This window comes from Dendrobates tinctorius, unplaced genomic scaffold (assembly GCF_039654945.1).
Source record: "Dendrobates tinctorius isolate UK_male_01 unplaced genomic scaffold, ASM3965494v1 ptg000224l, whole genome shotgun sequence".
In the NCBI taxonomy this organism is placed as follows: Eukaryota; Metazoa; Chordata; class Amphibia; order Anura; family Dendrobatidae; genus Dendrobates; species Dendrobates tinctorius.
Window position 1 is genome coordinate 3,078,423 of NW_027361891.1, and position 22,805 is coordinate 3,101,227.

Below are 22,805 nucleotides of genomic sequence, written 5' to 3' on the forward strand. Positions count from 1 at the left end.
TCCCCCAAATTGTGGGGGAAATGGGGGTGCGTCTTACAATCGTATAGTGAAAAAAATCGGGGGGAAAAACTTACTGGCAGTGGCGGCTGCGGTAGCGATGGCGGCGTTAGCGATGGCGGCGGCAGCTGCTGAGCAGCCTGGTACATCTCAGGGTCTCCGGTGGGGCAATGCAGCAGGCCAGGAGCTGGGGGTATCGCTGCGGGTTAACCGGCGGTTACGTGGGCGGGATAGTGCTGGTCGGCGCCATGACAGTTCCGGGAACAGGCTGTGAGTTTCCGGTTTCCGATGGAATACCGGTATCACAGCCTGTGTCTGCAGGACTACAAGAAAATGGCCGCCGACCCGGCACATGCGCAGATGGAGCTCGGTCCCTGAACTCGATCTGCGCATGCGCTGTGGCGAAAAGCTGGCAGAAGGATCAGGAGGCTCCGCTGCACACAGATACCTAAGGCAGAGGAGGGAGAGAAGCATGTTTCTCCTCCTCCTCGTTTGCAGGGATGGATATTGATTGGTGGAGGGATCTGTTGCTGGGCTGCCTCCACCAATCAGGTATCTATCCCTGCAAAATGTATAGTGTAGCACTTTCATTTTACCTCACATTATTCTGAGATCCTTGGGAGAGGTGAGGCAGTGCACACATTGAAGGGAAACACAACCCCCATCATCCTTCATACCGTATCAATGGGTGTATTCTGATGGATGATGGGGGTTGTAGCCATATTAGGGATAGTGCCCAAAGTGTTTATTGCAACTGTGACTACCACCTTCCTCATCTTTCAGAATACACCCATGTATACAGTACATGGGTGTATTCCTAATGATGAGGGGGGGTGGTAGTCACTACTACACACACTGTACTGTGATTCACAGATCCCCATAACAGTGCGACATCCACAGATCCCCATAACAGTACGTCATCCACAGATCCCCATAACAGTGCGTCACCACAGATCCCCATAACAGTACGTCGTCCACAGATCCCCATAACAGTGCGTCACCAAGTATCCCCATAACAGTGTCTCCACAGATCTCCCATAACAGTGCGTCACAGATCCCCATAACAGTGCGTCATCCACAGATCCCCATAACAGTGCGTCACCAAGTATCCCCATAACAGTGTCTCCACAGATCTCCCATAACAGTGCGTCACAGATCCCCATAACAGTGCGTCACCACAGATCCCCATAACAGTGCATCACCACAGATCTCCCATAACAGTGCATCATCCACTGATCCCCCATAACAGTGCGTCATCCACAGATACCCCATAACAGTGTGTCTCCACACATCTCCCATAACAGTGCGTCATCACAGATCCCCCATAACAGTGTGTCTCCACAGATCTCCCATAACAGTGCGTCATCCACAGATACCCCCATAACAGTGTGTCTCCACACATCTCCCATAACAGTGCGTCACCACAGATCTCCCATAACAGTGTGTCTCCACAGATCTCCCATAACAGTGCGTCACAGATCCCCATAACAGTGCGTCACCACAGATCCCCATAACAGTGCATCACCACAGATCTCCCATAACAGTGCATCATCCACTGATCCCCCATAACAGTGCGTCATCCACAGATACCCCATAACAGTGTGTCTCCACACATCTCCCATAACAGTGCGTCATCACAGATCCCCCATAACAGTGTGTCTCCACACATCTCCCATAACAGTGCGTCATCCACAGATCCCCATAACAGTGCGTCACCACAGATCTCCCATAACAGTGTGTCTCCACAGATCTCCCATAACAGTGCGTCATCCACAGATCCCCATAACAGTGCGTCACCACAGATCCCCCATAACAGTGCGTCATCCACAGATCCCCATAACAGTGCGTCACCACAGATCTCCCATAACAGTGTGTCTCCACAGATCTCCCATAACAGTGCGTCATCCACAGATCCCCATAACAGTGCGTCACCACAGATCCCCCATAACAGTGCGTCATCCACAGATCCCCATAACAGTGCGTCACGACAGATCTCCCATAACAGTGTGTCTCCACAGATCTCCCATAACAGTGCGTCACAGATCCCTCATAGGAGTGCATCACCACAGATCTCTCATAACAGTGCGTCCCAACACATCTCCCATAACAATGTTTTTCATTCATCATAGGTGTAGAAAAAGACATGGGCCACACATCTAAAATCATAAGTTGATCTAATGCCACTAGGCAAAATGAAACTAAACATGAGGTTCTTAGTTTAACATTCTGATTAGACTGTATGAAGCCGCTAGCACAAACGGCCGAGTCTCGCATGGTAATACCCGGCGCTGCCGCCGGGACTCAGGAGTGGGACGTGCAGCTCCATGTATTGCTATGCAGCCGCACGCCCCGCTCCTGAGTCCCCGCGCCAGCGCCGGGTATTACGATGCGAGACTCGGCCGTTTAACTCGCATGTGTGATCCCGGCCTTAATGAGCAAAAATAGGCGGAACCCCTTGCCTTGCAGCATGGGTACTGTAGGGCACCAGGTACCCACCTGCTCGTTGTTGTTGTGGTGGTCGGCACATTACTCCACAGCTTTATGGTTACAGTATTTAAAGCTATGGACACATTCACCGTCACTTGGCAGTAGGCTTTATATGTCTGATCATAATGTTACCATAAACTAAAAACTTCTTGTTCAGATGAATACTGTACATTTTTGCTTAACACCACTAGATCAACTTGTTACCGTATTTTTGGATGTGCGGCCCATGTCTTTTCTACAGCAAGAGTACCGTATTCATTCATGCTCTCAGTTGCCCCATAACTATGAATGACAGAGCTGACAGTTGTTTCAATACTGTATTGTGTTGCAGAAAAATACCGTACAGTTGGCTGCTTCATATTATGCATGTTTCAAGCATGTCAAAGCAGAAAAGGCTTGCATACAAAATTCCCTTTAAACTGGAGGTTGTAAAATACGCTAAAGAGCATGGGAACAGAGCAGCAGAGACATTTTGGACTGCCTCCAACTGAAAAAATGATAAGAGAGTGGAGGAAGCAGGAGGATGAGCTGCAAAAAGCAGGAAAAAGCAGATCTGGTCTACGTAGGCCTGGTGCAAAGTGGCCAGAGATAGACGTGGACGTAAAAGAGTGGATCATACGCCACAGAAATAATGGCCTTTCGGTCTCAACAAAAATGATCCTATTCGAAGCCAAGCGGATTGCTGCTGAGAAAGGCATCAATGACTTCACTGGATCACCAGCATGGTGTTTCAGATTCATGAAGAGATGTGGCCTTGCTATGCGCACCAAAACTAGAATTGCCCAAAATATGCCACAAGAATATGAAGCCAAGACTCTGTCATTCCACAAGTTTGTAATTGACAGCAGAAAGAAAATTGGTTATGAATTAGGCCAGATTGGGAATATGGATGAAGTCCCTCTAACCTTTGACGTGCCATCCAACAGGACTGTTGATGCAAAGGGTGCCAAAACCATCACGGTGAAAACTGCAGGACACAAAAAAACCACTACACAGTTGTGTTGTCCTGCTGTGCCGATGGCACGAAACTGCCACCAATGTTAATCTTTAAAAGAAAGAACATGCCCAAAGAAGCTATCCCACGAGGAGTTGTGCACGTTCACGAGAAAGGATGGATGGACGAGAACGGAATGAGATTGTGGGTTGACAAAGTGTGGTCGAAATGTCCTGGAGGGCTTCTGAAAAAAACATCCCTGTTAGTGCTAGACCAGTTCAGAGCACATATTAGTGAAAACACAAAAAAAGTGTTTAAAGAAGTGAAGACCCATCTCGCGGTAATTCCAGGGGGGCTTACCAGCCAGCTACAACCTCTCGATGTTTCTATAAACAAGCCGTTTAAAGTCTACATGCGAGAAGAGTGGAATAAATGGATGGCTGCTGGCAATCATGACCTGACACCAACTGGACGCATGAAGAGGCCCACTATCACTCAAGTTTGTGAGTGGGTGAAAACATCATGGCAATCAGTGAAGGATGAAACGGTTATACGTTCATTCAAAAAATGTGGGATTAGCAATGCCTTAGATGGCACCGAAGATGGTGCGCTATATGAGGACAGTGAAGAAAGTGAAACCAATGATTGTGAGGACCTGAGCTTCCTAGACTCTGTCAGCAATGATGAGGAATTCCTGGGATTCTCTGACTAGAAGATTGTGCTGTCTGACAATTAACGTTTCTCCCCAATTGTTAGCCAGAACATTGTTTTTGCTGTTACTTACAGTACATGGGACTGTTCTTACATGTTACCCACAATGCTGCTGTTGACTGCTGTTGAGTCTACTATGTTAAAATAATATTTTGTTATTTAATTAAAGGTTTTTGCACATTATTTGACTCAAAATATTTTTTTTCTTATTTTCCTCCTCTAAAACCTAGGTGCGTCTTATAATCAGGTGCGTCTTATAAAGCGAAAAATACGGTATATAAAAATAATAAATAACTAATACAAATACAGGGCACAAAAAGATTACAAGATGTAGTTAACAAAATATAAGATACAAAATACATATAGGCTATGTGCCAATAGATGGCACCAAAAACCTGTCACTACAAAGTAGGCAGGTACATATTACCCCATATGTATATTGAAACACACACAAATATCAAAAAACGTCATATGTATATTGAAACACACACAAATATCAAAAAACGTCATCATGGATTTAATCCGTCAGGCAGCTTTGTAATTCCAGAGGACCTTCGGACACCTTCCACAATTTCCAGAGACAACGAATCATATTCAAATCACTACAAAAATATAAAAAATATATATTAAAATATAAAAGCACATAACCACAGTGTTCATATTAGTGTCCACCCAGGTTAAATTACAAGTATGGGGCATATGAAATATTTTCATTTAATCCTCGTGGATGAATGGTACCTAGGGTCCAGATCCATCTGGTTTCTGACCTAGCCAAACGATTAGACAGCTTACCACCCCTTATATTGATGTTAAGAGCATCAATACCCCTTACTCTAAGGAGTGTAGCATTGCACTGACGGAATTCCTTGAAGTGCCTGGGTAGCGTCTTCAAACTTGAATCATCAGTACAGGCGGCGGCAGCCAGTATACCCAAGACATGCTCCCTTGTGCGTACTTTCAACTGCCGTTTGGTCATACCCACATAAATGAGTCCACACGGACAGGTGGCATAGTATATCACGTACTGAGTGGTACATGATATACGTTGCTTGATGGAAACAATATCATGCTTCTTTTCCTCATGCCATTCTATTGAGTATTGATTAACATCTAGTACCCTGACGTTATACCCCGTATTTGTACACACAATGATTATTGTTTTGTGCACCGTTTTTTGTTTGCCCCATTCCCTGCCCTTTTTAAATATGGCGGCTTTCACTTGATGCCGTCTGTGCGCATGCGCACTGTCCGTCAGGCAGTCATCAGTGTTCCTTGCTGAGTGTGCTGGATCACGTGGGCCCACGTGTTTCCGGTTGCGCCGCAGCATGGACTCAGCTGGTGCATGACGGGCAGTCTGCGCACATAGACGGCCTCCGGAGGGCGGGCTATATAAACCCGGTGGTTGCGCCCTTTTCCCACGCCCCCGGAGGAAGGAGCCTCTTGGCTCCGAAAGGCACGTCGGGGACAGGACCGACCTCACTGCCACCACTGCTTCCAGGTACATTAGTGTAGCCATTAGCTATTCTAGTTGTGATGCTTTTTGAGCATCAGTTCAGTCATGATTCTGTGTCCTTAATTGTCAGGGTATTTTTCCAGCTTAAACAAGGGCAGTAGCACTTGCTACATGGTGATGTTTTAAAACACTCCTTGCTACATTATCTATTTATGTGTCCCTGACTTACTACTAGTTTTTTGCAATCATTTTCTGTATACCATTTCTTCCTGGTGTTGTGCTTGCAGTGTGGCTGGCCCTATGACCACTGTGCTTTTACATCTGCTGTTCCTCCCTATCCATGCACTGTATGTCCATAATTTTTAGTATTATTCAATAAATATTGCAATTTTATGGATTTTCTGACTGCTGGTTCTTTTTGGGTAGTTTCTAGTAAATGTGCAGTTTTCCTACATTGTCCTGTTTCTATTATGTGGATCATGATATACAATATATATTATTGATCATCATTTTATGGCCATTATAATCGTTGATTTTTTTTGGCCTCCACATTAATATGTCTATCACCTATTTATTTTATTTTTAAAGGGGCTATACACTATTCGGACAACCCCTTCTCAATGTAAATGTTTGCCCCCAATTAAAATAAAAGCACCTATAGTCAGCTCCCATGTCGGCACAGTTCCAACAGTGTCGGCACTTGCGTTCCCGGGGCTCGTGTTTTGAAGCTCTCACTTCTTGTTGATTACTTATATGCCTGAAGGCATGTACAGTGACGCCAGCACTGATTGTAACAACCTCCCATGAGTGTCATCTGCAAGTACTGTGGGACATACTGAGACGTTGTGTCTGCTCCAAATAATATTGTAAAATCCAAGTACATGTACAAAACGAGAGGGAACCACTATGACACTCAGCATCAGAACAGGACTCTTTATTATATCATTCGGTCAGTCTTTATATAGGTTTTTAGTATTCAAGCATTGTAACAATATAATTAGCTCAGCTTATCTCTAAATATGTGGCTACATTAGCATACATACTTCTAATTGGCTAAGTTAACATTGTTGACACCCGGCTTGTGGTCTAGGTGTCATACTAGCCCCCCTAAGTTTCTTTTCTCTCATTTCTATGTCTTTAGACAAAGTAATTTCTGAAACCTCTTATCTGATCATAGACATCATAGACTCCATTTTGGAAGGAAAGAGATGTATGTAAAAAGAAATAAAGTTGAAATCAGGATAGATAAATATAAAATCCTGCTCTCACATGTGTCCCAGGAACACGAGTGCCGATACCACTGTAATGGCGCAGGCACCGGAGGTGAGTATAGATGTATTTATTTTAACAGCGGAAACATTCAGAGTGAGAGGGGGTTATCCTATTAGTGGACAACTACTCTAACATTTTTTAAAACTTTTTTATTACTTCTCACTGTATTTATTAGTCCCCTTTGGGGACTTGAATGTGCGATCATCTGATCATTTGTATCACATAAAGAACACCACATTAATTCTGCATATAGTAAAAACCACGGTCTCCTTTTGAAGCCTCGCCACAGGCAGTGTTTCAAGAGAGCTCCCCACTTTAATGGGGGAAAAGCAGTGTGGTTTCAACTTTTATGTTTTTCTTTTCATATTTTTTAAAACTTTTTTTATGACTTTTTACTGTACTTATTAGTCCCCTTAGGGTACATTCCCACGTTCAAGATCTGATGTGGTGTTGACTCTGCAGAATGCACCATTTCCACAAGTCTATGGGGAAAGTAATCCGCAGGTGCACATAGACGCACAGTGGACATGGTATTTCTAGAAATCTCATCTTCTATGCTGTAACATCTAAGCACTGTGTTTTGATGCTGCAAAAATGCGCAGTGTCAAAACTGCATCAAATTTTGATTGTGAGAATGTACCCTAAGGGAACTTGAACTTGAGATTGTCTGATCATTTGTACCATATACAGTACAGAACATCACAGTATTGCTGCATATAGTAAAAACCACAGCCTCCTTTTGAAGCCCCACTACAGGCAGAGTTTCAAGAAAGCTCCATCATAACATGCACAGAATGCGTAATTTTATGCACCTATAGGTGTGTAGAATGATGTGCGCCCATGCCAGCGTGATGTTAATGTCACTGCTAGAGAATGACAGTGGCAATTAACAGGTTTTCAGTCACAGGCGGAGTTCCACTCCACCTACAGTTCCTGGCTGTAACCCCATGAGCACATTGTGCACAGATAGAAAGCTGCCAGTCAGTGGTGGGGGCGGGGTTATACGCAGATCATGAATATGGAGGACTACAGAGCAGCAGGTTTAGCTAATGATAATGTCCTGCTGATAAAATAGTGATTTTATCAAAACTATAGCAAGCAGCCCAGTAAGAGACACATCGCTAGAATCAGGATCTCTGCCTCCACATTATACTGCGCTCAAATTAGCTGGCAACAACTTGTTGACAGATTGCCTTTAAATTGTAATATATTTCTATCTTTTGTTTACCAAGCAAAATGTCCTGGAGGATGTAGAAATGGGGGCTTCTGTAATGAGAGACATGTTTGTGAGTGTCCAGATGGGTTCTACGGGCCACACTGTGAAAAAGGTAAGACTTTCACTGATCAGAATATAAAAGGGAGCATATATAATTTAGACCATATCTTGCATGTAGAAGATAGCACTGATTTATGTCGCTTCATCCTGCAGTTTTTATAATAGCTGTGGATGACGTTCCGCTGTTCTGACGGTCTGCTGTTGCGTTCACCTCCTGAGTGCTACGTGTATTAACGTAGCACTCAGGAGGTGAACGCAACAGCAGACCTTCAGAACAGCGGAATGCCAATTGGACACGTAAAAAACCAAAACACTATAAACAGTGGGGGTCCCTTGAATATATTTTCATCAGTTTATCTCAACTAAGTCAAGATTCATTTTTTTCTCACAACCTAATAACGCAGTATTCCAATATATTGTGGTAAACATGTAGCAACAAACAAAAAAAGAAAAAAAAAACTGCACCAAAGGCTAGTGTCAATTAAACCATAGTACCGAAAACCAAGTCAGATTCATTATAATTACAGAAAATAAGCGAGCCATATTCTGTTAGATGCTTTATGTACTTATGTGTTATAGCAGAATTGCTTTATAATCAGGGGTTAAATGAAGAACCTTGTTTCTGTTTATTGCTGTAAATTACAGAGCTCCTTACAGACTCAGAGCAATAGGGTTCACTGTGTGACTGGGTCCATGGAATGTTTTTAATATTTAATATCGCTGTGTAATAGCACACGTTAATTGTGATGACCTACAAAATCATATCTGCTATTAAATATCATATGTTATATTGTTTTTGACCATTCTGCAAGCAGTGTTGTTTCCATAGCTGGGATTCTAATATGTTACAGTTTATTATGATTGCCTGTGTACCGTGTTTTGTTCTTCCAGCATTCTTTCCTCTGATATCTATGTCTGAATGGTATTCAATGCTCATTCCTGTTTTGTATTTGGTGTTTGCAAACAAATATGCACACTGAGTGCCTGCAGCCTGATGCCGTCTTTTATAGTGCTGCCAACATTTGTAAGAATTACTTTATAGCGCCATGCCCATGCATATGGCAATTTAACTGACAGTCTGATAGAGACAATAGCATATTCTAAAGCTATGTATGATGACTCCATACATCATGATGTACCATCCACAACACTACAGGAGAGATTACAGGATGGATTACAGAAATAATGGCCAGCTCCGATTCAAATTCCTCAAGAGGAAATAAACTGGATTCGATTAAAAGATGGCTCAGCAGTTATCCCCAGATGGCACTACTTAACTCTTTAAAGATTGGCACAAGCAAAAATAAGTGATAACAGACTCTTACAATGCTGTGGAAATTTAAGTGTCAGTCCTGTGTCTTATCGTGGCCATGACATAAATGTCATACGTCAGCGCTGTATGTTCTTTAGGCCTCTTTCAGACATCAGTGTGTCCTGTGCGTGTGATGACAGTTTTCACATGTGCCGGAGACACTTACACACGTAGACCATTCAAGTGAATGGGTGTGTACACATGTCAGTGTGTTTCCACAAACCATGTGTCCGTGGGCAAAACACATTGATATGTTCGTTTTTTAACAGCAGCACGGGTTGCAAAACACCCCGCACACGTGCACACATCTGTGTGTCATCAGTGTGAAACGTACCGGTGCCTGGGAATCAGTGGTACTGTTTGACAGCTCTCATCATTCTCCTCTGATCGCGCTGAGGGGAGAATGTTGAGAGTTGGATTCAGCTGATAACAGTGAGAGCAGGTGGTGGCTGATGAGAGTATACATCAGCTGCTGCCTGCGCTATAAATAAATAAAATCAATTTTAAAAAATGGTTCCCCTGTATTTTTGTAAACCAGCCAGGCAAAACTGACAGCTGCGGTCTGCAACTCTCAGCTGTCTCTTCAGCAAGGCTAGTTATCAAGAATAGAGGTGTCCCCCTGCTGTATTTTTTAATTACTAAAATAAATAATAAATAATAAAAAGGCGGGGAGTCAACCCCATTTTTGACAACCAGCCAAGCTAAAGCAGATAGCTGGGGGCTGGTATTCTCAGGCTGGTAAGGGGCCATGGATATTGCCCCCACAGCCTAAAAATAGTGGCCTGCAGCCACCCCAGAAATGGCACATCTATTAGATGTGCCAATTCTGGTGCTTTTCCCGGCTCACAGTGATCTCTCTGAGCTGAACTGCGGTGAACTCACTGAGTTTTTCTCATGATGCTGAGGTCAGCACAGTTCAGACCGGCTGGAAACGCAGCCGCAGTAACCTCAATGATTTCACCGCTGCTCACTGATGCTACACTAGCAGCAGCTCATTCCTCAGTGGTTCCCAGTCTAGACCATCCAGGTTGAAATTTGTTTATACCCAGACATAGATTACGGTGTGGGACAGAACGATGGACAGGTGAGGGATATTTTTGTTTTATTACAGAAGACCATTGCTTCAGTGGAGTTAGGCGTTAAGGTGAGTATAACTATGTTTGTTATTTTTAAATAAAAAGGAAAAGTGTGTTTTGCTTTTATTTCAAATAAAGAATTTTATTGCTGTGTGTTTATTTTTAATACAACTATAGGATTAGTAATGGATAAAAAGTGGCACACATATGTTTACAGTCTGACCCTGCTGTCATTTTTCCATCTGACCTCTTTCCTACTGTATGTAGTTTAACTAGAGTGGGCAAATAGAAAAGTGTAACACGTGATTGCAAGATCCGACTATACATAGTGATTGTAATCTGTAAGAGAAAGACCAGGTTCACATTGCGTTAACACAGCCCGTTCAATGCATAGCGTTGACGGGCTGTGTTAACGCTATAGCATAATGTGATATGCGTTATGCTATACCAATAGCGCAGATGCTCCATCTGCGCTAGCTGTGTCGGAGCCTCAGATGCTGCAGCCCGCGTCCGAGGCTCCGTCACTGAGTGACGGCACATCGTTGCGATGCACCCGACAATGGAGGGCAATGGCAGCGTTAACAGACTGCGTTACACCGCGTTATGCCGCGGTGTAATGCAGTCCGTCTAACCCACTGCTAAAACGAAATGTGAACTCGGCCAAATAGGTGTACTGTAGCCTCTAAATAGGGTTTTTACGGGCATGCTTTACACAAGCCACTCTGTTCAGCAAGATTGACCCTCTCCTTCACCCTTTTAACTCCTAAGCATGGATATAGCCTCCTGGGTTACATCTACAGAGTGGCTGCTGGCCTGTGGAGTTTTATAGCTGAAAGAAAGTTCATCAAGCTACGACATTACCAAGAGGTCAAAGTCAGGGACAGAATCAGGTTGCAGTCAATTAAAAAGAAATTTTAGCCAATTAAAAAAAATAAAAAGGAAGTAAAGGATACAAGGGACAGACAAAGCATCATATCTAGGTAGTAACAAACTAGAACTGTTAGGGTGCTTTCACACTGCGTTCAGGCACTTGTCAGTGGCTCCGTCGGGGATTACTTCCAAACCCTAGTAAAATGGGATTGGTGCTTTTTGCGCAGACAGAGGCATAGACTATAATGGTGCCAGCAGTGCCTCCAGTAGGTGTACACGCTTGAAAATGATACACTGCAAAGTGCATGTTCGCTCTGTCAGCGCCATTACTGTCTATGGCTTCGTCGGCACATACACCTGAATCGCGATTTGCAGAGGGTTCCGACAAAACCCCCGACGAAGTCACTGACAAGTGCCTGAACGCAGTGTTAAAGCATCTTTAGCTAAAGGTATCTTCTGGGGGTTTCAATAGTGAGTAGTCCCACACAAGACTCTGAGCAGACAGATGATTACAACAGATAATCAACACCCAGCAGCAAGACATAATCAGACACCCTATCTGGATGGGACCAAAAGTCCCAGGTTAATGTAAAACATGTCCGCTCTTGCATTCTTCATTGCTGGTGGCAGCACAAGCACATCGCCATAGGTCTTGGGAAGGCGTTTCAGACACAGCGATAACATACAGTAAGTAAGTATAGGAATTAATCTGCAAAGAAAAGTGGCTGCTGATGTGCACATATCTTCCAAGCACAGCACGGTGGCTCAGTGGATAGCACTGCAGCGCTGGGGTCCTGGGTTCAACTCCCACCAAGGACAACATCTGCAAGGTCCAGGTACTCTGGTTTCCTCCCACACTCCAAAAACATACTGACAGGGAATCTAGATTGTGAGCCCCAATGGGGACAGTGATAACAATGTGTGCAAACTGTAAAGCGCTGCGGAATATGTTAGCGCTATATAAAGATTATTATTATCATTATAAAAAATCTCAAGGAAAGTGACCAACTAGTTAAAGAGTTACTGTACCCCATACACTCCACTGCTACATCATAATATGATGGGTACTAGCTGAATAACTTAACCTCCTGTTAAGATTTATACTTGGACATTTTGTAAATAGATTTATTTTGATTGACTGTAGTGTGCCACATATTTTGCTTAAATCCTAGATGCAGGTGTCAGAATGTTTTGTATGCATACATATACGCATACAGTGGGGAAAAAAAGTATTTAGTCAGTCAGCAATAGTGCAAGTTCCACCACTTAAAAAGATGGGAGGCGTCTGTAATTTACATCATAGGTAGACCTCAACTATGGGAGACAAACTGAGAAAAAAAAATCCGAAAATCACATTGTCTGTTTTTTTTTCATTTTATTTGCATATTATGGTGGAAAATAAGTATTTGGTCAGAAACAAAATTTCATCTCAATACTTTATGATATATCCTTTGTTGGCAATGACTGAGGTCAAACGTTTTCTGTAAGTCTTCATAAGGTTGCCACACACTGTTGTTGGTGTGTTGGCCCATTCCTCCATGCAGATCTCCTCTAGAGCAGTGATGTTGTTGGCTTTTCGCTTGGCAACACGGACTTTCAACTCCCTCCAAAGGTTTTCTATAGGGTTGAGATCTGGAGACTGGCTAGGCCACTCCAGGACCTTGAAATGCTTCTTACGAAGCCACTCCTTCGTTGCCCTGGCGGTGTGCTTTGGATCATTGTCATGTTGAAAGACCCAGCCACGTTTCATCTTCAATGCCCTTGCTGATGGAAGGAGGTTTGCACTCAAAATCTCACGATACATGGCCCCATTCATTCTTTCATGTACCCGGATCAGTCGTCCTAGCCCCTTTGCAGAGAAACAGCCCCAAAGCATGATGTTTCCACCACCATGCTTTACAGTAGGTATGGTGTTTGATGGATGCAACTCAGTATTCTTTTTCCTCCAAACACGACAAGTTGTGTTTCTACCAAACAGTTCCAGTTTGGTTTCATCAGACCATAGGACATTCTCCCAAAACTCCTCTGGATCATCCAAATGCTCTCTAGCAAACTTCAGACGGGCCCGGACATGTACAGGCTTAAGCAGTGGGACACGTCTGGCACTGCAGGATCTGAGTCCATGGTGGCGTAGTGTGTTACTTATGGTAGGCCTTGTTACATTGGTCCCAGCTCTCTGCAGTTCATTCACTAGGTCCCCCCGCGTGGTTCTGGGATTTTTGCTCACCGTTCTTGTGATCATTCTGACCCCACGGGGTGGGATTTTGCGTGGAGCACCAGATCGAGGGAGATTATCAGTGGTCTTGTATGTCTTCCATTTTCTAATTATTGCTCCCACAGTTGATTTCTTCACTCCAAGCTGGTTGGCTATTGCAGATTCAGTCTTCCCAGCCTGGTGCAGGGCTACAATTTTGTTTCTGGTGTCCTTTGAGAGCTCTTTGGTCTTCACCATAGTGGAGTTTGGAGTCAGACTGTTTGAGGGTGTGCACAGGTGTCTTTTTATACTGATAACAAGTTTAAACAGGTGCCATTACTACAGGTAATGAGTGGCGGAAAGAGGAGACTCTTAAAGAAGAAGTTACAGGTCTGTGAGAGCCAGAAATCTTGATTGCTTGTTTCTGACCAAATACTTATTTTCCACCATAATATGCAAATAAAATGAAAAAAAAAACAGACAATGTGATTTTCTGGATTTTTTTTTCTCAGTTTGTCTCCCATAGTTGAGGTCTACCCATGATGTAAATTACAGACGCCTCTCATCTTTTTAAGTGGTGGAACTTGCACTATTGCTGACTGACTAAATACTTTTTTTCCCCACTGTATCTATCTGTCTATCTATCTATCTATCTATCTATCTATCTATCCCATATCTATCTATTTATCTATCTATCTGTGATAGTATATAGTATATATATGTGTATATATGTGTGTATATATATATATATATATATATATATATTTAAACACACACAGTGTGTCCGTAAAGTCATGGTGCACTTTTGACCAGTCACAGGTCAAAGCTATGGCCATCACGATCCCCGGATCTGATGCCCTTAGACTTTTATTTTTGGGGTAATGTGAAGCAACATGTGTACATTGAACGTATCAACGACATTAATCACTTAAAACAGAGAATCAGAGACGTTATTCACTCTGTTACACCAGACGTCCTCACCGGTGTGTGGTAAGAACTTCACTATCGTTTGGATGTGTGTAGGGCAACAAATGGAGCCACATCGAACTGCACTGAATAGGTATGAAACTGGGAGAGGTTTTCTCTTATTTGGAGCAGATTTCACATTTCTATCGTTTTTTTAATTGCTTTCCAGTAACTGGTCAGAAGTGCACCATGACTTTACGGACACACTGTACATATACTGTATATCTCACTATGATCTTATAACAAAATCATATATAGTGTACAAAATACCTTAATTTACAGGATGCCTTATGTGTAGTGTCAATGTTAAAATGCAGTGAAATCTGTTATTTCATTTTCTATTGCAGCACTTTGCATGCCACGATGTTTAAATGGTGGGCTCTGTGTAACTCCAGGATTGTGCATCTGTCCCCCAGGATACTATGGCACCAACTGTGATAAAGGTACATTACACACAGCACAGCAACTTTATACATAAAAAATATCTTTCATATAATGGTCTTTCATTTCAAATATATTTCCATATCTTAGATGTAGATTGTAAGCTCTCACGAGCAGGGACGTCTAATTTTGCTTTAATTATTGTATTGTTAACGTTGTTACTTATGACTTGTGTTTTGAAACTGTTAAACTGTAAAGCGCTGCGGAATATGTTGGCGCTATATAAATAAAGATTATTATTATAATAATAATATCTTAGTTATGGAAACATCTTTCATTTGTGATCATTGCGGCTCACAAGACGTCATCTCTTATCATTTGAGCATCGGATTATGTAGTGACTAATAAGCGTACATTGTACTGAAGGTGTGTGCAGCATAGGATATTGTGTAAGGCAAGAAATAGGATAAGAAGAAGATACAGTACATTTAAGAAATTAAGAAATTATACATGTATTCTTCTTCATTTCTGTATACAGCAAACTGTACTACAAGTTGCCTGAACGGAGGAACATGCTTCTACCCTGGGAAATGTATCTGCCCATCAGGTTATGAAGGAGATCAGTGTGAAACAAGTATGTGACCAGAACCCACTATGCCGAAATTCTGCAATTTATGTCTCCTTTGTCTGTGTTAGGTTAAAATGTAATAAATTGTAACCCCCACTGCAGCTTTCAAGCTGCTTTTATTTATGTCAAGATCAAAGAATTTTCAGAGGTTTGGCATCAAAGCCTTTCACACATGCCACTGTATCTGGGTGATGTTTGAAGCACAAATGTATTCACATTTTCCTATCAGCTTCTACGCCAATAAGCTTACATTTAGCCTCCGCTGTAGTAACATCTTTGTAGAGAAGTACAGTATTTAGCATTTAGAAAGGTAGACACTTCTCAACTTAATTTGCAATATTGAACGACAAATACAGGAAGTTTTTTAAACAAATACATAGAAATATTAAACTGAAATATGCAAGAAGGGTCCAAGGCACTGCCAACTACCTTATTCAATGCACAAAAGCACACAGCAGTAAAGTGCAGAGCTTTTTCAAACTGCATGCTGAAAGTTGCTGTCAAATGCATTTTTTTGCTTCACGATAAAGCATTAAAAAATGTAGCTGGAGGTGCCTTGGACCCTTTCTGCATATTTGACTAATGGTGGATCAAGGTGGAACGTACCCCTATCACATCGCAATCTCGCCTAGTGCACACGGTACGAAGTTGAAGTTTTTCTATATTCTTAGCCACCAGCCACTTCTTCATCATTTTACAGATAAATATTGAATAAACTAGTCACACCATGATGGTAACGTCGGCATGTTAGTGTATCACTGTATCATCACATAAGCCCGGGAGTATCATGTAAGCACTATTCTTACAATGTGTGTAGGTTACTAAGTGTTACTGTTGTTGTGCTTGCAAAACACGGCCAGAAGTGTGTGGGCTAGCCCTTATAATTAGCAGGTGGCCAAAAGTGTGTAGGCTAGTCCTTATAATTAGCAGGTGGCCAAAAGTGTGTGGGCTAGTCCTTATAATTAGCAGGTGGCCAAAAGTGTGTGGGCTAGCCCTTATAATTAGCAGGTGGCCAAAAGTGTGTGGGCTAGCCCTTATAATTAGCAGGTGGCCAAAAGTGTGTGGGCTAGTCCTTATAATTAGCAGGTGGCCAAAAGTGTGTGGGCTAGCCCTTATAATTAGCAGGTGGCCAAAAGTGTGTGGGCTAGCCCTTATAATTAGCAGGTGGCCAAAAGTGTGTGGGCTAGCCCTTATAATTAGCAGGTGGCCAAAAGTGTGTGGGCTAGTCCTTATAATTAGCAGGTGGCCAAAAGTGTGTGGGCTAGCCCTTATAATTAGCAGGTGGCCAAAAGTGTGTGCGCTAGTCCTTATAATTAGCAGGTTTACCCATTTTGTCTACATCAGTTGCTGAAAGGTGAATATAATAAGGCAATTAGCCATTCAGTTGTGACACATAGCCCATCACTTTCCACACTAGTCAGTTTTCTTCTCTGCTAGCTCTACCGTAGTCATTTTTATGTGTTGTTATTGTAAAGTAGAAACTCTAGGAGCAACAGCTAGTAGATAAGCAAAAGGCCATATAAATCTACAGAATATAGCCATGGAGTGCTGAAGAGCATAATATATAAATCATGTGTCCTTTGTTGCACTACTCATCATCAAGTTACAAACTGTATACAAAGAAAGCCAGCAAAATGCTGAAGCATATTACTAAGGCCAGGGTCACACTTGCGAGTGCAATGCGAGAAACTTGCCTCAATACTTGGCAATGCCGCCGGCGGATCAGACCGGAGCGTTCAGTTGCATAGAAAGACATGCAGCTGCACACTTCGGTCCCTAATGCCAGAGGCAGTGCCGGGTATTGCACTCGCAAGTGTGACCCCGGCCTAATGGACATTTCCTGAAGTGATAAATCACGCTTCACTGTGCAAGACTTTAATGCATTAACTCAATATTAATGGCTATGATTGTTAAGAGAGATGTTCAACAATCCCAATGTGATGATCATGTGTCCATATTTAAAGGGAACCTTTCATGTCCTCAAATGCTGTTAACCTTCAGTTACAGGTTTAATCTGCAGGTTAATAGCATCAAAGTCCCTATAAAAGGAAGTTTGATAATACTAATAACCTTTCAGATAAAGAGTTAATCTGTATGTTAATAGAATTATGAGGGTGCCCTGACACTGTATTGAATGTGTGGTACCCAGGAATCAGATGTTAACGGACATGACAGGTTCCCTTTAACCCCTTCACTCCAAGCCTGTTTTCACCTTCATGAACAAGCCAAATTTTACAATTCTCACCACTGTCACTTTATGTGGTAATAACTCTGGAACGTTTCAACGAATCCCACTAATATGTTACCCAAGATGATTAATAAATAACATTTCCCACATGTCTACTTCACATCAGCACAATTTTTGAACCATGTATTTTTTGGGTAGGAAGTTAGAAGGGTTAAAAATTGACCAACAATTTCTCATTTTACGAACAAAATGCACTAAACCATTTTTTTAGACATCACATTTGAAGTGACTTTGAGGGGTCTACAGTGGGTACGGAAAATATTCAGACCCCTTTAAATTTTTCAATCTTTGTTTCATTGCAGCCAGTTGGTAAATTCATAAAAGTTCATTTTTTTCTCATTAATGTACACTCTGCACCCCATCTTGACTGAAAAAATACAGAAATGTAGAAGTTTTTGCAAATTTATTAAAAAAAGAAAGACTGAAATTTCACATGATCATAAGAATTCACACCGTTTGCTCAGACACTCCGTACTTTCCGTACCCACTGTACATGACAGAAAATACCCAAAAGTGACACCATTCTAAAAGTTGCACCCCTCAAGGTGCTCAAAACCACATTCAAGAAGTGTATTAAGTTTAACCCCTCTGGTGCTTCATAGGAATTAAAGCAATATGGAAGGAAAAAAAATGAACATTTTACTTTTTTCACAAAATTTTTCTTTAGCCCCAAATTTTTGATTTTCACAAGAGAAAATGAACCCCCAAAATTTGTTGTGCTTCACAGAAGTTTACAATGTAAAGACGAGAAAATGAAAAGTAACTTTTTCCCACAAAAATGTTTTTAGCCCCAAATTTTGCATTTTCATGAGGGAGACAAGAGAAAATGCACCATAAAATTTGTTGTGCAATTTCTCCTGACTACACCGATAACCCATATATGGAGGAAAACCACTGTTTGGGCACAAGGCAGCACTCAGAAGGGAAGGAATGCCATTTGACTTTTTGAACGCAAAATTTGCTGGAATCATTAGAGGATGCCATGTCACATTTGACCCCATTTTGGAAACTAGATCCCCCAAGGAATGTATTTAAATGTGTGGTAAGCACCTTAAACCCCCAGATGCGGTGCTCCACAGAAGTTTATAACGTTGAACTGTGAAAATGAAATAAGTAAATTTTTGCCACAAAAATGTTGGATTTGTCCCAAATTTTTAATTTTCACAATGGTAACAGGAGCAAAATTGACCATGCAATTTGTACTCAATTTCTCCTGAGTATACAGATACCCCAATATGTGGCCGATAACTACTTTTGAAGCACAGTGCAAATTTCAGAATGGACGAAGCGCCATTTTGGAGCTCTATTATGCTGGATTGGTTTGAGGGTGCCAGGTCACATTGGCAGAGCCCCTGACATGCCAGAACAGCATAAACTTCCCATAAGTAACATAATTTTACAAACTACGCATCTCAATGAATTTATCTAGGGGAGCAGTGAGCATGTTGACACTACATGTGCCTCACAGAAATATATACCATTGGATGGTGAAGAAAGAATAATTACATTTTTACCACTTAAATGTTGTTTTAGCCCCACATTTGTCATTTTGATCAGGGCTAATAGAGTGGCTCTCTAAATTTGTTTTGCAATTTCTCCTGAGCAATCCAATACCCTACATGTGCAAAACTCAGAAGGGAAGGAACGACATAATTTAGTTTAGTGCAGATTTTACTATTATGGTTTGTTGTTGTGAATTCGCTTTCTGGCCTACCTCTGGTACTAGTGAAGGTAGTGGAGCTGGTTATATTGACAGAGGGGTCGTGAGTTCTCTTTCTGGGCTCCCTCTGGTGGTTACTGGACGTAATGGAGCTGATCTGATTAACAGAGGCATGCCACCTGATAATGAGGAGGACGATTGGAGATCTGGAGTTTCTGACTGGATTTAAGACAGCCGACTCCCTCTATCCCTGCTGGTGATTTTTTTCCTGCCTCCTGAGGTCTTAGTTTCCAGCTCAGTCCCTGCATGCTCAGCTAAGTGTTCTTTTGCTATTGTTCACATTAGATCTGGTTTTGTCTATTTCAGTTTTGTGTGGTCAGCCAGCTCCGGCTGGGGCTGTGCTGAATCTCCATCCATATGTTACTGCTTGTGCCAGTTTGTTTTTGTCCCTTATTAGATTGGCCTCTTTTTGCTCTGCTTTCAGAATATACCAGAGTGCTGATATAGTGGGCGAAGTTGTGCGACTTCAGTATTTTTCTATCAGACGTGTTGGACATTTTTTGCAGGGTTTTGTTGCATGATTGCAGACAATGTCTTTCCTTTCCTGTCCTGTCTAGGTAGTGTGGGCCCCATCGTTTGCTCAGTCTATTTTCCTACCTGCGTTTGTGTTTTCATCTTGTCTCACCGACATTATATGTTTGGGGGCTATCTATTCCTTTGGGGTCTGCTCTGGGGCAGTTTAGATTTCCCCTTTCTTGCTTTAGGCTTATTTAGCTCTCCGGCTGTGTTTAGGCGTCCAGGATTATCGTATTTTCGTTCCACAGCTACTGCTAGTTGTGTGGATAGGATCAGGGGTCTGCAATCCGCTTAGTTACCAACCTCTCTGGTTTTCTGTAGCTTAGCTTGGTCTTGCTCTCCTCCTCGGTGACCCAATCATAACAGTTTGTGGTGCCATGACCCACTGGGAGAACTTCTGAGATGCCAGAACAGCAGAACTCTCCCATATCAGTGACCTTATTTTAGAAATAAACCGCTCAGTGAATTCATCTAAGGGTGCAGTGATCATATTGACACCATGGGTGTGTCACAGAATTTTATACCACTGTACAGTGAAGAAGAAATAATTACATTTTTACCTCAAACATTTGGTTTTAGCCCCAGATTTTACATTTTCACAATGGGAAATGGGTAAAAATGGCATTAAAATTTGTCACACAATTTCTGCTGAACTTGGAAATACCCCATATGTGGCTGTACAGTACTGCTTAGCCACACGGGAAAGAAAGAGCGCTATTTGCCTCCTGGAGTGCAAATTTTCCTAGAATAGTTCATAGACTCCATATACAAAACCCCTAAGGGCTAGAAGAGCAGAATAACCCCCTCAAGTGACCCCATTTTGGAAATCATCCCCTTTTGGGATTCATTCACTATAATGAGGCAGCAGAGTTACTCTGGATTCCATCTGGCCTCTGTTGAACGGTGTCATTCTCTTCAGAGGTGCACAAAACTGTGGCTGACCTCACTTTTATGCACGCACAAAAAGACGAACCCTGATGGATCATAGGCCAGAAAACATCCAAAGTACAGTAACTCTATTTTCCTCATTATAGGGAATCTTCCGCCCGGGTTCCGTCTGAATCACGTTCAGGAGTAGGGCAAAAATACAGAAGTGGTGACATGTTTTTATTATATTATCCTCTGATTGTCCCACTCTTGGTTTTGGCTTACTGAGGTAAAATACTGATCACATACTGATAGTGTGATTGTAGCCTTAAGCCGGAGTCACACTAGCGAGAAATACGGACAAGTGCTATGAGCAAAAAAAATCAGCTCCCATCAGCAGTTTTTCTCAGCCGTATTATATGTGCTGAGAAAATCTCAGCATGCTGCGACTTGCACCGTATTACGCCCGAAAGACGCCAATGCAAATCTATGGGGGTGGTAAAAATATGGATGACACATGGACCAGACGTGTGACTTGCGAGAAATACGCACCAGTGTCCTTTAACAAAAGCCGGCAATTTAGTGCGCGATACAGTAAAATCACACTGACATGTTTAATAAAGAATAGAAAGAATAGATGCAGTGCCTTGCGAAAGTATTCGGCCCCCTGGAACTTTTCACCCTTTTCCCACATATCATGCTTCAAACATAAAGATGCCAAGTTTAAATTTTTGGTGAAGAATCAACAACAAGTGGAACACAATTGTGAAGTTGAACGAAATTTATTGGTTATTTTAAATTTTTGAGGAAATTCAAAAGCGGAAAAGTGGGGCGTGCAATATTATTCGGCCCCTTTACTTTCAGTGCAGCAAACTCACTCCAGAAGTTCATTGTGGATCTCTGAATGATCCAATGTTGTCCTAAATGACTAATGATGATAAATATAATCCACCTGTGTGTAATCAAGTCTCCGTATAAATGCACCTGCTCTGTAATAGTCTCAGGGTTCTGTTTGAAGCACAGAGAGCATCATGAAGACCAAGGAACACAACAGGCAGGTCCGTGATACTGTTGTGGAGAAGTTTAAAGCCGGATTTGGATACAAAATGATTTCGAAAACTTTAAACATCCCAAGGAGCACTGTGCAAGTGATCATATTGAAATGGAAGGAGTATCATCTACCAAGATCCAACCGTCCCTCTAAACTTTCATCTCAAACAAGGAGAAGACTGATCAGAGATGAAGCCAAGAGGCCCATGATTACTCTGGATGAACTGCAGAGATCTACAGCTGAGGTGGGATAGTCTGTCCATAGGACAGCAATCAGTCGTACACTGCACAAATCTGGCCTTTATGGAAAAGTGGCAAGAAGAAAGCCATTTCTCAAAGATGTCCGTAAAAAGTGTTGCTTAAAGATTGCAACAAGCCACCTGGGAGACACACCAAACATGTTGAAGAAGGTGCTCTGGTCAGATTAAGCTAAAATCGAACTTTTTGGCAACAATGCCAAATGATATGTTTGGCGTAAAGGAAACAAAGCTCATCACTCTAAACACACCATCCCCACTGTCAAACTTGGTGGTGGCAGCACCATTGTTTGGGCATGCTTTTCTTCAGCAGGAACAGGGAAGATGGTTAAAATTGATGGGAAGATGGATGGAGCCAAATTCAGGAGCATTCTTGAAGAAAACCTGTTGGAGTCTGCAAAAGACCTGAGACTGGGACGGAGAATTGTCTTCCAACAAGACAATAATCCCAAACATAAAGCAAAATCTACAATGGAATGGTTCACTAATAAACGTATCCAGGTGTAAAAATGGCCAAGTCAAAGTCCAGACCTGGATCTAATCTGTGGAAAGAGCTGAAAACTGCTGTTCACAAACTATCTCCATCAAAC

The 22,805-nt window shown here is 42.2% G+C and overlaps 1 protein-coding gene across 2 annotated transcripts in view; it reads left to right on the plus strand.

Annotated features, from left to right (window-relative positions):
• The window catches only part of WIF1 (WNT inhibitory factor 1), a 270,043-nt gene that overhangs the window by 233,127 nt on the left and 14,111 nt on the right, over positions 1–22,805 (plus strand). Inside the window, exons 5-7 of one of the 2 annotated variants that reach the window (XM_073555447.1) lie at positions 8,087–8,182; positions 14,896–14,991; positions 15,468–15,563. In XM_073555447.1, coding sequence (XP_073411548.1) covers positions 8,087–8,182; positions 14,896–14,991; positions 15,468–15,563 — 288 coding nt within the window. The remainder of the gene's footprint in view (positions 1–8,086; positions 8,183–14,895; positions 14,992–15,467; positions 15,564–22,805) is intronic. The other variant, XM_073555448.1, reaches the window with a different exon arrangement.